The sequence below is a fragment of the Nycticebus coucang genome, chromosome 3, assembly GCF_027406575.1.
Source record: "Nycticebus coucang isolate mNycCou1 chromosome 3, mNycCou1.pri, whole genome shotgun sequence".
NCBI classification, from domain to species: Eukaryota; Metazoa; Chordata; class Mammalia; order Primates; family Lorisidae; genus Nycticebus; species Nycticebus coucang.
The window spans coordinates 90,655,993-90,671,232 of NC_069782.1; the positions used below are offsets into that span (position 1 = coordinate 90,655,993).

Below are 15,240 nucleotides of genomic sequence, written 5' to 3' on the forward strand. Positions count from 1 at the left end.
AGAGCTGAGCAGCTTAGCATAACAGACCCTAAAATTAAGTCAAAGTACTTAAGTTCTAGATCAGGAAATAATAGTCTCAACAGAAACAAGCCAACAAAATTATTAAGACATGGTTAATCTTCTTGGGATGTTCCTTTCCATTTTGGCTACCTGAAAGGCATTGCAAAATTTTTGTGTAGAATGAGGGTATTGGAATACTGTTTTTTAAGCTTTCTTTCAACTCTGAGTATCTTCATTTTTCTGATTGACATAGACACTAAAAGTCCTCTTTGTTTCAACTCTTACTGGTGTAAATCCTTCTAAAATGCCTTGTCTACTTACCAACATTCTAGTAAGCACTATAAGGAAAAATTGTGAAATTCTTCTTTGGGTGGAGAAATCATGTACTATAGCAATGTGATCTTCTGGCTATGAATTCTCACCTTCTAGGCCAAGAGCTGGAGATATAGGGGTATGTAGAGAGAGCCCAGAAAATTTTTATAAGTTTTTACTTATAGAGCTTGTTTTCTTTTAAGATATCTTTTTTTTTTTTTTTTTTCTCAAGAGAGATATAGAAATAGCCTCTTTTCCACCTGTGGAGGCCTGTGATTATCTGGGTTTCGTTGACTTGGAGGTTATTAATAATCAAAACATTATCAGCTATTGACAATCAAGACCAGTCCACTTGAAGTCTCCCTGCCGACGGCCCCCAATCCTCTCCTAATGAACAGTAACTGCTGATGGCCCCAGCGAGCCTCCTGGTTTATTCTGCCTTATTTTGTTATTGTTGGGTCCTAGGAACAAACTTGTGGAAGCATTTAGGGGCAAATGGGGATTTCCAGGAGCTAGTTTGAATAGTACATGTGTGATAGATGAAAGCAAGTCTATCTGCTTGTTATATCTTAGCCCAACTGTTAGAGTCCTTGCTAGGGTTTTAGATACTGGGTTCTTTAGAAAATGGTGACATTGGGTCTCCTTATCATTCCTAATCCTACGGAAACCCTGCCTTTCTGATTTGTCCATCTCTAACGTGGGCTCGACGATAACAAAATAAGTTTGCTTTGCCCTTTGTAGTTTGGACTCAATCGATTTTCCTAGCTCCATTCTCCATGTGATGATCCTTCATTTAAGCATTCACCAAACATTTCTTATTACTATTATTTGACATATTTCTAGAACTATTTTTACTGCCCATGATTATTTTCCTTTCCTCTGCTAACTGAAACTTGCTTATCTTCTAAAGCAGAGTTCAAGGCCCAAATCTGCCCCCTTCTCCCATTTTAGTAGTAAAGTTTGATTGTAACACTGTCACACCTATTTATTTGCATATAGCCCTTGGCTGCTTTCAAGGTATAACAGCAAAGCTGAGTAGTTGCAACAAGGAGTCTAGACCCACAAAGCCCAAAATAGTTGGTTACTATCTCACCTTTTAGGGAAAAAGTTTGCCAACCCCTGTTGTTAAAGCACAGGTCAAGCATTGCCATCTCAGTGAAGCCTTCTTGGCTGGCCCACCCTGGTCTATCCCAAATCAGAATGAATGAGTCTGTCTTCCGGAAGCCTGTAATATTTAATATAAACTCCATACAGAGCAGTTTTCATGTTGAGGGTTTTTTTCCCTTTGATATAAACAACAATAAACAAGTCTCATTGGCTTTTGAATTCTCAGCATATTGTACCCTGTAGCCAAGGCACACAATGGGAACTCATTAAATATTTGCTGAATAACATGTAAACTCTGCCTGGAACATGTTTCTGTGGTGTATTAAGTACATGTCTTAAGATAAAAGTGGATCTCAAAGCTGGAGATCTTCCTTCTTGTTCCTTTAGACCATTTTGAACAGAACACTTGTTTCCAAACAGCCAATTCCTTTGATTGCTGGACAGCCCTTGAAGAGATAGATCTGGAACTGATCACCGCATCATCTGAAGGAGACACATTTCATCCCTCGCTTCTGCTGACAGGCACCCAGTTTGGCTCTGGGGATGTTGTTTAGTATTTGAGCCCAGGCGGGTATACCTTGGGAAGCCATGGCAGACCCATTGTTTCACTCCTACCCAAGTGACCTCATGCAGCCCTTCAGGTCTATGATACATTTCTAAATCCAAGAAGCTCTTTTCATCCACCGGTGATTCCTCATTGATTTGATTTTATCCCAATTGCTCTTAAGGCGAGCCATGTACCTTTAGTCATTCAGGCCCCTGCCAGCTGTCTAGACCTTATCTGTCTGGACCAATACACTGACCAACTCTAGGAGCGAGGCCTTGGGAGCTCAAATCTTAACAACCCTGAACCCTATCAGGTTCCCCCTCACCCTTCGCATTTGCCCAAAATTGCTCCTGGCAGCCCTGTCTCTCCAGAGCAAGTGGTAGCCAGTTGGAGTGGGTACAAGACATACCCATGGCTTAGGCCTGAGACCTTCCCCCAGCCCCAACCAAGTTTCCTGTGTAGATAACTGGAGCCACTTTGGACTCGAAAGAAGCATTCTGACATTTGATTCTCTTCACAAATGTGCCTTCTCCAGCTTAGACAGATGGGAAGACTGAAAGTGAATAGAGTCCACAGATTTTACCAGAAACAACAAAATTGCACACGTGTGTTTTAAAAGGGATACCCTTTGGGATTGCTACATGAGGTGTTTTTGTTGTTGTTATTGTAAGAGATTAAATCTTAATAACTTTTTGGAACTGGAGTGGGCTTCCCATCAGCTGAATGGGCCATGCACTCATGTCCTTTTCATAGCAATCCAAGATCATCTCTGCCTTCTCCATAACCCCTGGAATGTTATCAACATGGTAGTTTTGCTTACGATCAAATCAGGGCACCTGTCATTTTTCATTTACTGGGGCCCTTTGATCCCATTTGGTGTTTATTTATTACAAGTGAAAAATACAATCCCCATGCATACATCTATGCTTGAGAGTATTTTTATATTTTTATATATTTTTTCCGTTAGAGATCAAATCAGAGTTGTAAGTAGCGTGGTCATTAGTTATCACCACAAGATTTCACAGCCTACATTTTATTACTGTTCTTACAAAATCAGCAACCTTTTGCGTTGCATAACGATCACTTGCAGTGAAGCTACGATATGCCTTTCGTGGGTACTTGGGTGTTAATTTATTTCACAGTTTCCTTTGCAGATATAATCAGAGTCACCTATCACATCCCTGTTTCTTCTTTTTATTATGTTCCTTTGCTATCGCATTTGTGTGATCTTTGTCTGAGAAATGACAGGTAGTGTTTCCTCTGCTCACTGTATCAGTGACTTATATTTTCCGCTACTTCTCTATTGCCGTTTAAAAAATATATAACATTTTATAGATGTAATCTTAGTTGTTTATAACTCAGGTTTTGTTATATGAGAAAATTCCTAAATGACAGTTCGGTGTAGGTACATTTTTTTTAAAGAAAGGGAAAAATACTCTTGGCAAAATATTTCTCTCTCAATTGTACGTGAAGGAAAAGCTCTTGTTAGTAAGATTAATAATGCGTTTTTCCTGATTTCTTAGTACGTCGAAATTCATGTACATTATTTTTATGTAAGTGATTAAGTTGTGGTGTTTAATAACACGTTGTTAGAGCAAAAAGAGCTATCCCTTTTGATTTATTTGTATATTTACTGGGTGACTCACAGTGCTTTGCATATTAGAATTGGTTTGTCAACAATTAACATTCTAGGTTTTTATGTAACCCATACTTCAGGTAATAGAGGATTATTAAACTGCAACCAGTGTGTTAGAAATCTGCCGACTGGTAATAAAATTCTTATGTATAACAGAAGCTGAGAAATACTGCTGTATATTTATGCATAGATGGTAAGATAGATGGCCGGCAAACCGCAGAAGGCCCTGAAATGCAGGTTACCAGCAGGTGGCGCTGCTCTTCTAGAAATGAAAACTACCCGACTGGATTTTTATGGAATATCCTTCTCCCCACTTTCTGCCTTTTCTATCCCAGATTGCCTCCTTTATTTCTCTAAAATGAATATCAAAAACTGTTGCTTTTTCAAGAGCTATATTTTCTCTAAGACAACACCTTTCAATTGCTAAGATTTCTCAGGAAATAGCCCTCCTGAAGGCCCCGTTAGACCGGTTAATGAGTTCTAGTTAAGTAAATATTACTGTATGTTTGAAAGGTAACTACAGCGTATCAAATTCACCACTAATACTGGATGACTTTGGTCATCTGATTATTGTTATGTGTAAATTCACCATTTTTATCTAGTATTTATTTATGCAAATTCATTCCCCAAGTTCAATTCCGCTCAGGATGATGAGTATTTTTATAAAGGTGACTGATATACCTGGACACCTGTCCCATACAAAAATCATTTGAACATGATGCTCCTGCATCAAGAATTACTCTAGAATCCAAGTTAATCAAATAATGTTGCTTTTCTTTCTGGGTTAGAGCTACATTCTGAAAAATAAGAGTAGAGTTTTTGTTTTGTTTTTTAATAAGGTTGTTCACAAAAATGCTGATAAACTTAGTCATCGTCAGTAAGGCAAAATAAAAACAAAACTATTTTTTGATTCCTTTGTTCACATATAGCCTATTTTCACCCCCCTTTAAAGATACAGCTGTATCTTTTTAGTAACATAGGTTTTTTTAATCTACAGTATCCTTTTGTGTGGAAAGTTTGGGTGTAAACATTAGCTTCTGCTGGAGACAATGGATTTACTGAGGTTATGGAAGGGGAGAATTAAAATACATCCCATAGTGACTTATTTAACTGTTTATTTTCTTCCTTCCTACATTCTATCAGGCTATAAAAAACTTTGGACTCAGATACAGCATTTTATTGTTTTTGTAATTTAATCCTCTGAAACTTAATTTTGAGAATCCAATATAAATTTTTCTTTTTTTTTTTTTAAACTTTCCTCAGGTATATGGGGCTAGGGGCTGTCGACCAAAGTTTTGGATAATATAATGTACATTTTTACTTTGTCCACTTATGTGATTTTGACAAGAACATCTTGAAGTGTTATTGATTAGACAAAACCAAGGAATAGAAGATTGGGGGACATTGCCTTCTCAGTGAATCTGCTTTAAAGCATTGGTTTTGTTGAAAATGTTTTTTGAAACTATGGATTATAATCAATTTTTACGTAAAAATAAGACCCTGATAGCTTCCCCTCCAGTTCTCTTTACAGGGGGTGAATGCAACTCCAGTAGTTGAAGACAGGAAATAGCCCTCCTGAAGGCCCGGTTAGACTTAACTGGTTGTGTCGTGAGGAATAGGCCTCATGAGTTTCATGGGGCCCCTTCGTAAGGCATTAAATAACTTTATTTTCCTTTTGGGCACACTTGCCAGAAAAAAAAACCGTTGAGCCCTCCCGTGGAATTGGACCATTGCCAGGGGCCTTCTGATCTCAGTTCCACGCCCATACATGTATCTTGTCTTGGAATCCTTGTAACTTTTAAGTAGCTGGAAAGAAAGTGGGCTGAGCTGGGCAGTTTTTGACAGACTTTTCCAAGGTATAAACCTCATCCACTGTCTTCTTTGAATTGGGATATTTAAATCGAAGGAAAAATAACTTTCAGAGGATCCAGAATGTTACCAAATAGTGTCCAAATTCTGTCATTGGAACGTAAAGCCTTATGCTGTCTGCCCCCTCCACCTACAACTGTGCCCTCAAATACATTTTCCTGCTCTAGCCAAACTGATTTTCTTATAGTTCCCTAGTTCAGTACTGTCCCAGCTTTGCCCTGTACCCAGTGTGCCCTTCCGCTCTTCACTGCAACACCTTAGACGATTGCCATCGTGCCAGGCCCTGTGCTCACTCTGGGGATATTCTGGTGATTAAGGCTGACGTCTCTATCCATCCTATTCTTGTGTCAAGTCTTTCTGTTTTTTCTGAACACCCCACTCCCCAGCACTTACTTATTGTCTAAGCTAAGACATTGCGCTCAGCCCTCCTTTGACAGTACCATGCAAAGTCTTTTGCACATCTTGTGTTATTTCTCTATAACTTGTGAATTACTATCTGTTTTTTGATGCAATCATCTCATTTCTCCAGCTGTAGTTCTCTCTTGTTGCTCATCTTTAAAAATATTTTAAAGAAAAGAAAAGGAAAGGACAAGCAATGCCCCTCATTAAGCCCAGAATCATTATTATAACAGAGTCAGAAAGGTGTGAGGAGGGGTGTGTGTCCTGTCCAGGTCACACAGTTGATCTGGGCCAGGACTAGAACGTGGGTCTCCTGACCATTAAGCTGAGCTTCTCCCCTCTGCGATGCCTTCTCTCTGGCCAATAGGAGCAATTTATTAAGAACCTTACTGGGGCTGGGCATTGTGAAAGAGATAGGTGAACTTCAGTAGAGGAGCTTAAAAGTCCAGCAGAAGGAATAGGACACATTGAAATGGAAAACAAATGAGTAAGTTAGTAACAGTAAGGAAATATCAGGGCATGAGATGAGAAGTGCCAAGGGATTTTAAAGAAAGGAGGGAATCTACGTTGTCACGGTCATCTGGGAAGGCCTCTTGCAGGAGGCAGCTTAGCTTATCCCATGAAGGGGTATTCAGAGCAGCCAGGTGAAGGGAAGGTGTGGTGGGAAGGCCCGGGGAAGGGGCTGCTGTCTCCACCCTGTGGTACCCTGGCTTCCTTTCCATCGTTTGCAAATTAGCAAATGTCTATTGTCCATCCTGCGTCCTCCCACCAGTAATTCAAGGGAAAGAGCCCCCCACAACCCGGCAGCATGCATTTCCCGTCATTTAGAGGGAACAGCGGGGTTTCTCTGCGTTTCCATCTGACTTTCATTTGTTCTTGCCCTGAATGGTCCCAGCCTTCTCTCATTTGAGGTCCATTTAAATGTTTTCTGGTGTGTCTTATTTTTACAACACTTGGCAAAACCTAATTATTTGACCTGAGTGTTCATTGGGACCATATGAAATGTGGGACAAAGGTGACAGTCAAATGAGATGCAAAGGGTGGGGGTGCAGGTGGGCAGAGGACTTGCACCCATCCCAGTGGTGGTCAGTTGCTTGGGAAGGGGAGTGAGGGGGAGCTCGTGTGGGTAACGCGATGTCAGAAGTCAGAAGACCAGAGCTGGGAGAACCAACAGCAGAGCTACCGTCACTCTGAGTCTTAACAGCCAAGGTTCTAGTGGTGGGTCATATCCGGTAAGGGCTTCCCAGGAACTCTTCTAAGCACTCTTTTTTTTTTTAATTAATTAGTTTTTATTAAATCATAACTTTGTCCATTGATGCATCTATGGGGTTCAGGGTACTGCTTTGATATGCAATGTGAAATGTTTACATTGCACTAAGTAACACATCCATCTCTTCTAAGCATTCTTCCTATTTTCAGTCCCCTCTTGCAATGACCCTATGAGATATATACTCCAGTTATTCTCATTTTATAGGTGAGAAAACTGGAGTGAAGTAGTTTGCCAAATGTCCAGGTTCAGATCCAATACTGTGGCTCCAAGGCCTTCCTTCTTAACTGTTACGCTTCTTCCCTCTCAATACATTTGTAGAGGAATATCCCGTGCCTGAAAATCTTTATCTCAGGGACATTGTATTTGAGTATCACTGGGTGCAGGGCAGGAAATGTGAGCCAGGGGTGCCTGCCCTATGCCTGGGGCCCAGTAGGCAGGAGTGGGTATTTGACCAGCTGGTCATCTCTTACCCCGGAAGACAGGTACACTCCTGCAATGGGGTCCCAGTCTTCTATAAGATTTTTAAATAGCAGTTAGAAACTTGCATTTTTAGAGCCATCTTCATACTTAAAGATTGCCCCAGGTGTAAAACCCTGTGGTTCCAAATGCAGCATTACTGGTGACAGTATTTCATTCTCCAGCTGTTCAGCCTGTGGCCCCTGGTTATCTCATTTAATCCAAAGCATCTCCCCAGACTTGGTGTCCTCTTTATAACCACAGATCTTAGGACACTGGGAGTCACTGTGGAGTCACTGTCTGAGATGAGAGCTCTAGAGAGAGTTGGAGCTGGGACTTGGGCAGGCGGCCTGACCCCAGATGAAGCTCACATCTGTACCCTATTGTCATTGACAAAATGCTGGTGGCAAATGATGTGGATTGGAAGTCAGCAGCCCCTGGCCCTCATTCAGGGTTTGCATATTAGATTAGCCTTAAGGCAGAAGGAGGTGAAGCCAGAACATGCCTAACCCCCTTCCAGGCCTGCTGTTGCTCTCCACCCTTATGCTCTGTTATCCAGAAAGGGCCCCACCATACACTAGCTTTTTAAAGTGTTGCCCAGGATGTGTCTGAGGATAAATTATAGTAAAATACAGATAATGATTTTGTAGTTCAAGAGCATCTGTGGAAGGTGACTACGCCCTTAAGAGACATACTAAATGCTGTGTTTAGTGTAAAATCACAATCCACACTGGTCCATACCTCCCAAGGTTAAAAGCATACTGTATTTTGAAAGCATTCTGGCAGAACATTCTTCATCGGGCACCTGGGTTGCACTAAAAACTCATGCATCTTACCTTTATCTGAATTTCAGAGAAAGTATCACTGCACCCATCTGGAATACATATTAGAATTCTTGGGGGCCCTTGACAGGACTGACTGAATGGACTCTATGGTATTTATGGAAGAGACGGTAATGATAATGATGTTAATAATAATAATGGTTCTTATCTGTATCACAGCTTATGGTTTAGGAGATAATTTCATGTATACAATTCGTCTTTGAATAGCAGAATCACTGGGGCAAGCATTAATTTTAGAAATGTAAATAGCAAAGTGAAAATGGAAATGATGTGATTGAAATCTTCAGCCAGTTATTTTTATTTGAAGCTATTCACAGGGAGATTTTACCTTCTTTCTAAGAAAGAATAAGAAAGTTCTTACTTGCTTCCTTGTTAAAATCTGAGTCAAAACAAGTAAGCAAATAAGAACTTTCGCCCCAAAGCAGAAATGTAAATCAACATTGTGTTAACCAGGAGAATTGGATGTGGGATGTGAAGTAAAGTCCCCGACGTGACCCCATCTCTCTTTTCTGTTTTCACCTCACTCTGGGCAGGTGGCAAATCTCAGATCCCCGAGGCAGCATGATCTTTCCCCCTCTCCTTTGGCCGTCTGACAGTCTGTAAACCCACGAGGAAACATTTGTTGCAAGGGCCTTCCTTAACAATCTCATGCAAACAGCATGAAGCGATGAAAAGAAATTAACTGTCGGTTTTACCTTTGCCTTATCCGGTTCCGCAGGGAGGCAGAACCAGCACCTCCAACACCCTTGAGAAGTGGACAGGGCAGGGCTGGGAATGGGGGGAGGTGGGAGAGGCTTTTGCCTTTGGCACCAAATTTAAGGGGGTGTCCAAAACTTGTGGATCCAAGATAAATGAGAGTTGTACTCAATATTTAAAAAATAGCAAAATGAAAAGAAAATTGCAAGATGAACAAAACGTCATCATTTTAAAGCCAGACAGGATGAATAGTGACTTCGGTGCTGGTGTTTAAGTACTGAATTCAGGAGGGGTGGAAGCGATAGCGAGGAGAGAAAAGCAGCCGGGGCACCTGTTACCAGAAGCCCTTTCAATGTGCCGGGAATGGTGTTTGGCATCTTAACAGGCATTTTCCCTTGATACATATCAGAGGCACCTGATCTGACCTACAGTAAATCCAAATCTATCTGATACTAAACAGTATTAGAAAAAGAGTTTCCGTTACAGGCTCCACAAATTCCATTACAGTACATTTTGCCTTTGTTAAATGTCCGGGTTGAAAATTATAATCCCTTTATTCACAATCATCATCTTAGATACCCAGCTCCAAAAGATCAGCATTAACTTAAAAAATATGTATTAGCATGCTTGTATCTATTAAGCCCCATTGCTTTGCAGGCTCCAGCTGATGATTTTATTAAGTGTACTGCAAAAAGGGGAAAATCAAGGATAATTATAAATTCGTAAATACATAATTCATTGGCATAAAGTGATTTAATGGGATGGATGCAAAATTATCCATTTCCTCAAGAAAATAACAGAGATGTTCTGATTAAGCCCGTATGTGAAATTCTCGCCAAACTGATGGGACACATTTTCTCTTCTGAAACTACCTTTGATAAGAAATGCATTACAAACTCATCAGTTTGGCTTCCTGTTAACAAAGAGACAGCAGCCGTCTGGATCATTCTGGATTCACAGTGAAACTGCCACACCATGTATCCTCCAAGTAAAGCTGTGCAAGTTTGACAAGGGGCAGATGAATCCAGGAGTTATTGTGCAGGGGTTTAAATCTATGCGGCAGCTGACGGTTGAAATAATCATCTATATATCGCTCTGAGCTAGCTGGGGAAAGGTTGAAGCTGTATATTTTCAACATATCTAGTCTAATGGTTAATCTGTTGTCTTGTATGGGGCTCTCGCAGGGCGGACTGACAGCAGACACTGACAGCTTCGAGGAATTGCTCACAGTAGATGCGGTCTGCTGTGCTTCCGAAGTACGAAGCGGTGGAATCTAGCTTAGCCTGAGCTGGAATATGTGAGACTCCCCTGATTTGTGACCTCAAACACAAGGGGACCAGCAGGGCTAACAGCAGGTTGGGTGGTAGCGACAGCAGAGTTGCTAAACTATCTCAGTCCAGCCCTCCATCCCCGGGTCTGTACACTCCAAGTGGGCTCCACCTGCATTTCTTGTATTATTTGGCTGTCTTGGCAGGTTGGGGAGAGCATTGTCCTTTTCGAAAACTGGAAAGCTAGGAAATGTGAGAAGATTACATTACTGTGGGGGCAGGCAAACTTGTTCTGTTGGGGGTCAGAGCATTAATCCAGTAGGCTTTGCGGGTCAGCCAGGGACAATAATTAAACAAACAGCTATGGCTGTGGTCATAGAAGATTTTATTCATAGCCACCAAAATTTGAATTTCGTATCATTTTAATGTGTTACAAAATGTTGCTCTTCTTAGCTGTTTTTCCCCCAATTATTTAAAAATGTTAAATCCATTCTTAGGTCATGGGCTGAACACAGTGCGTAGCAGGCTACAGTTAGCTGACCTCTGAACTGGAGAAAGATAAAAGGCAGCTGTTGGTGGCAAGGACATGGTGAATCTCATCCCTGCTCTAAAAGTTGTACCCCCTGACCCCCAAACATGCCGGGCACATGCTAGGGCTGTGGGAAGGAGTCAGGTTTACCTTTTGGCTGCAAAGCCTTTACCATCTAGTCAGCGCTAAGAGTGGGGGGTGTGGGGAGGGGGAGACAGAATAGGTGGGAAGGGGCTATTTTCATTGGATTCTTGTGCTTCTCTCCTCACCCTGTTTGATTTAAATAGGAAATACATTTCCTACTACCTCCCCAATCTCCTACTACCACCCCAATCTCCAGATCCCATTGCAATAATTCAAGGATATGCTTGCATTATTTCCTCTTAGACTTCTGGTGTTCACCTGTCTTATCTCTCAGAAGCTGATACCTCCTGTCATCTTTGTTCCAGCCTTTTCTTTGCCCTTGAGGTGATAGAGACAGTCTGTTCCAAGAAAAAAGAAAGGAAAATGCCAAAGGCAATGAGAAAATTCCAAAAGGAATTTTTCTACTGACTACTGAGCAGGGCACGTGGTTCTCGTAGGTTAGGTTTTTAGATGCATGAGCTGAGATTCGAGATCCGTGATTTTCAACCAATGTGCGGAGGAGCTTAGCTATGCCTTGGAAATTTTTGAAGACTATTAATTAAATTATTTGCAAAAGAAGTTCAAAACACAGTAAGTCTATTTTTTTTTACTCTTTTTTTTTTTTTGATCAAAATAATTTAAGTATGCCACGGAAGTTTGACTATAGGTTCAAGTGTGCCATGAGATTAAAAAAAAAAAAAGTTTGAAAAACACTGTTCTAGATGCAGGAGGCTTTGGGGAGGGTTGTACTCCTGCCAGGATATGTATAGAACACAAGACTTGTGGGTTGATATGGGAGGGGTTCAGCATGGGGATCATAGGTCCAGGAAATGTATTTCCTATTTGATTCTAGAGGATCTGCAAGGCTTTCAATATTTTGTAGAGAACATTGCATTTTAGATCATCTGGATTCTGTTAATATATTTTTATATTGATAGTATTTTTTCTCTGTCCCATGTAGGAGCTGAATTCTTTCATTACTCTGTGTTGATGGACTCAAACTTACACAATTCAGGTTTTCTAGGCAGTTAATAGAGCCAGAAATACACCCTGTGATTAACTTCTACGTAACCCATTATTCCTTAGAGTCTCCCTCCTCATTCTCTTATTAGTTCCATAAAAGCCAGAAATGCAAAAGCTCCAACGAGCCACCTTCCTGGCCCTGGCAGCCCACAGTGGGGCAGTGGGGCAGGTGTTCCCTGTGCCCATGCTAAGGGCCACTCGGAAATACTTTTCTGTTTTCATTGTATGTAATGATGGAGTTTTTTAAACCTATACCCTGTGGGTTTTTCAAATAAATGTATTTCCTATTTATCAGCTAGAAGTTGTGAAATGATCCTGCCAGATAATAGTATGATGATGTGATTGTTTAATTTTACAGAGGTAGATATGTTTAGGATAGTATGCTTGTTGCAGTTGCATTTAAGAGAAAGAGTCTTTCATCTTTTCATTATCTGTGTATTCGTATTAGCCGTGATCTTTCGAAAATCAACCTCATAGACTGCATCAAGAATGCTGCAAATTTTTCATCAATTTCTTGATGAAAAAATACGATATATGATGTACGAAGGTCATCAGACCAGAGAAGGCCATTCTAAGGATATTCCCCCACCCCTGTCACTCCCTGCACTGATGTCGGGCTGCCCCCTCCCCTCTCCGTTTGGAACCTGGCTCGGACACCTGGCTTACCTCTTCCTAGCTATGCTTAACCAGCCTCTTTGATGGGCACAAAACATTCCCCACTGTGGGTTTCATCCTGAAATGGCAGTGAGTTATTCTTTATAGCAATTGTACTACCAAACTCACAGTGTGGGTTGTTTATCTGCATTGCTTAAAGAAGCATCCGCATCCCCTCACCAGTGTGGTTTGTGCTACAGACTGCCAGGGTTTTAATAGCTATGATTACAGGCCAGGAAATGTCTCTCTGTTAAGTCGGGACCATTCCATGTTCCAATCCAAGGATTGCACTCTTTGTGGCCACATTTTAAGACTTTGCTGGTTAAGTAGCTTGGACTTTGTGGTGAAAGGTCCAGACAGTCATGTCAGAGAGAAGTGAGGTCCACTTGGGAGTTTTGTCCATGATGAATTGCATATTGCAAAATGACTTAGATGATTTTTCTTGGGGGAATGTTGGACGAACCTCTAAGAAAATAGGAAGCACACTGTTAGATCTCTATTCCAACAATTTTGCCCTCACTCCTTACCCTTAATTTTGGTAAAACAGCATTTGTAGTCCAAAACGCTGAACCTCCAATTTCCATTGATGCTGCTGACATTAGAAGGAGATACTGCAAACTCCTCTCTCTGAGGAGGGGAAGACACATGACATTTCCTGAAGTTAGGCAATGATATCACACCCACGGGGGCTGACCGAGCCGGAGGCTTGAGGTGGAAAGCAGTAGTGTAACATTGAGGCCTGATGACGTGGAATGTAATGAACCAAGTCTTCTGTGTTTGTATATATTATGGGGGAAGGGGAAACTTTGTATAGTTTGGAAATTATTGCCCAAAGAAGATTGCCTTCTGAATTTCCACAGATATATTATCCTTACCGGCATGGATGACCACAACATAGCAAAAAGAACTTCAGGAAGTCATCAGGATAAAAGAAAAGGGGGAAAAAACCTGCAATTCCATTTTAAGGGAATGGAAGGGAGAAGCTTCCATTTTAATTCAAAGCTATGCAACGTTGAAATTGGTTTGGAACTTTTCTAACAAGGGGATTTCACTAAAGATTAATTTCTATTTTCTTGTCTCCTTATTGTTTGGCAGTCAAGGTTGCAGCTAGATCACGCTATCCCAAAGACCCATTTGAGTTCAAGAAGGCAACTTCCAATTCTCAGCTTGTGACTGAGCCAGGTGAAGGGGGATTGGGATCCATCCCAATTTTTAATAAGCGCCCTGCACTCCCCCCCCCCCCAACATTCTACTCTAACGTGCTGAGCTCAGTTGAAGAAGACGGATGTCCTGCTGTGGATTTCAGCATGCATTTAGCTTGCTGGGCAGCAAAATACCAAAAGGGAAATCCATAAAAAAACAATAAATAATAATTAAAATGACCCCACTCCCAAACTAGCAGCTTGCACAAGACTTCAGTCAGAAGCTCTGTTAGCTACATGCCTTTGTGTTCCAACCACTTTGCATGACTCTTACTCTGAGTGATTCCAGTGTGAATATGACATTACTAATGACCTGCTAAGTGTGTACAGATGTGGGTTTCTGCAGATGTGGTGATTAATAACGTAATGGAGATAGTCGGTCAACTCATGCTTATAGGTTGTTTGCCTTTTATTACATTTTTGAGTTTATTTGCTTTGAGCGATTTTTAAACTCTAGCCAAAAAACTCACCTTGAAGTCTTAAAAGGCACCATCCCCCTAAATCTCTTTGGGGGGACGCAGAGGAGGGAACGAGCCTCAGGCTGGAGCGGAGTGTTGGGTCCATCTTAAGCAGGCATTAGACTGTCTGGGAAAGCTGAGGATTGGAACTGTTGGCCCCTTTCACCCCGAGGACCCATGAAGAGGCATTGGTAAACTCTGACCCAGAGTCTGCCATCTGGCGAGGCTGATAAAGGAAGATATTTCTTTTAAAAATCCAGTAAAATATATGATCATTTTGAAGTAAGCTCAGAGTTTTGGCCAGTGTTTCTGGAAGACATCGCCTTTCTTTTGCTTGAAAACAGAATGCTGATGAAAAGTCGAGTAAAAATGTTGTTACAGATGTTCGACTCTGCATTACGGCTATTGGAATTACCACCACATCTTAAATCAATTCTCAGAACATTGTCTGGAGATTATGTCACTGAAATAACGAATCCTCTTTAGTCAAGTATAAGCAAACATGTTACAACATCATTGTAACTTTAAATTAAACTCTAGCGCAAACCAGGGGATCTGAAGCCTCATTAGACTTGCCTGACATTTTTCTAGCACTGAGTCTTCCCAAACTGTAAAACTGTTAGATTCAGTGCCTATTAGACAAGGGAGCGCTGGGAAGTTACAACAGCACATTAAGTGTTATACTTAGGGATGTGCAAAAACAAGCCCTTGAATTTTATGAGTACTTGGAGACTAGATGAAGTTCACATCCTATAAAAATTCCACATTAGATGCCCAAACTTGTTTGTATTTTAAAGAACCTGGTAAGTCAGGTTTCTTTAAAGGATCATGTCTTCATGTGGCTCCCAT

General features: G+C 41.1%; 1 protein-coding gene across 11 annotated transcripts in view; it reads left to right on the plus strand.

Moving 5' to 3' along the window:
* KCNMA1 (potassium calcium-activated channel subfamily M alpha 1) overlaps positions 1-15,240 on the plus strand; it is a 784,008-nt gene that overhangs the window by 676,551 nt on the left and 92,217 nt on the right. For 4 of the 11 annotated variants that reach the window (XM_053584058.1, XM_053584059.1, XM_053584060.1 and 1 more), the window contains exon 19: positions 13,827-13,913. The exons of the other annotated variants lie outside the window; for them this stretch is intronic. In XM_053584058.1, the coding sequence (XP_053440033.1) occupies positions 13,827-13,913 (87 nt within the window). The remainder of the gene's footprint in view (positions 1-13,826; positions 13,914-15,240) is intronic. 11 annotated transcript variants of the gene reach the window in all.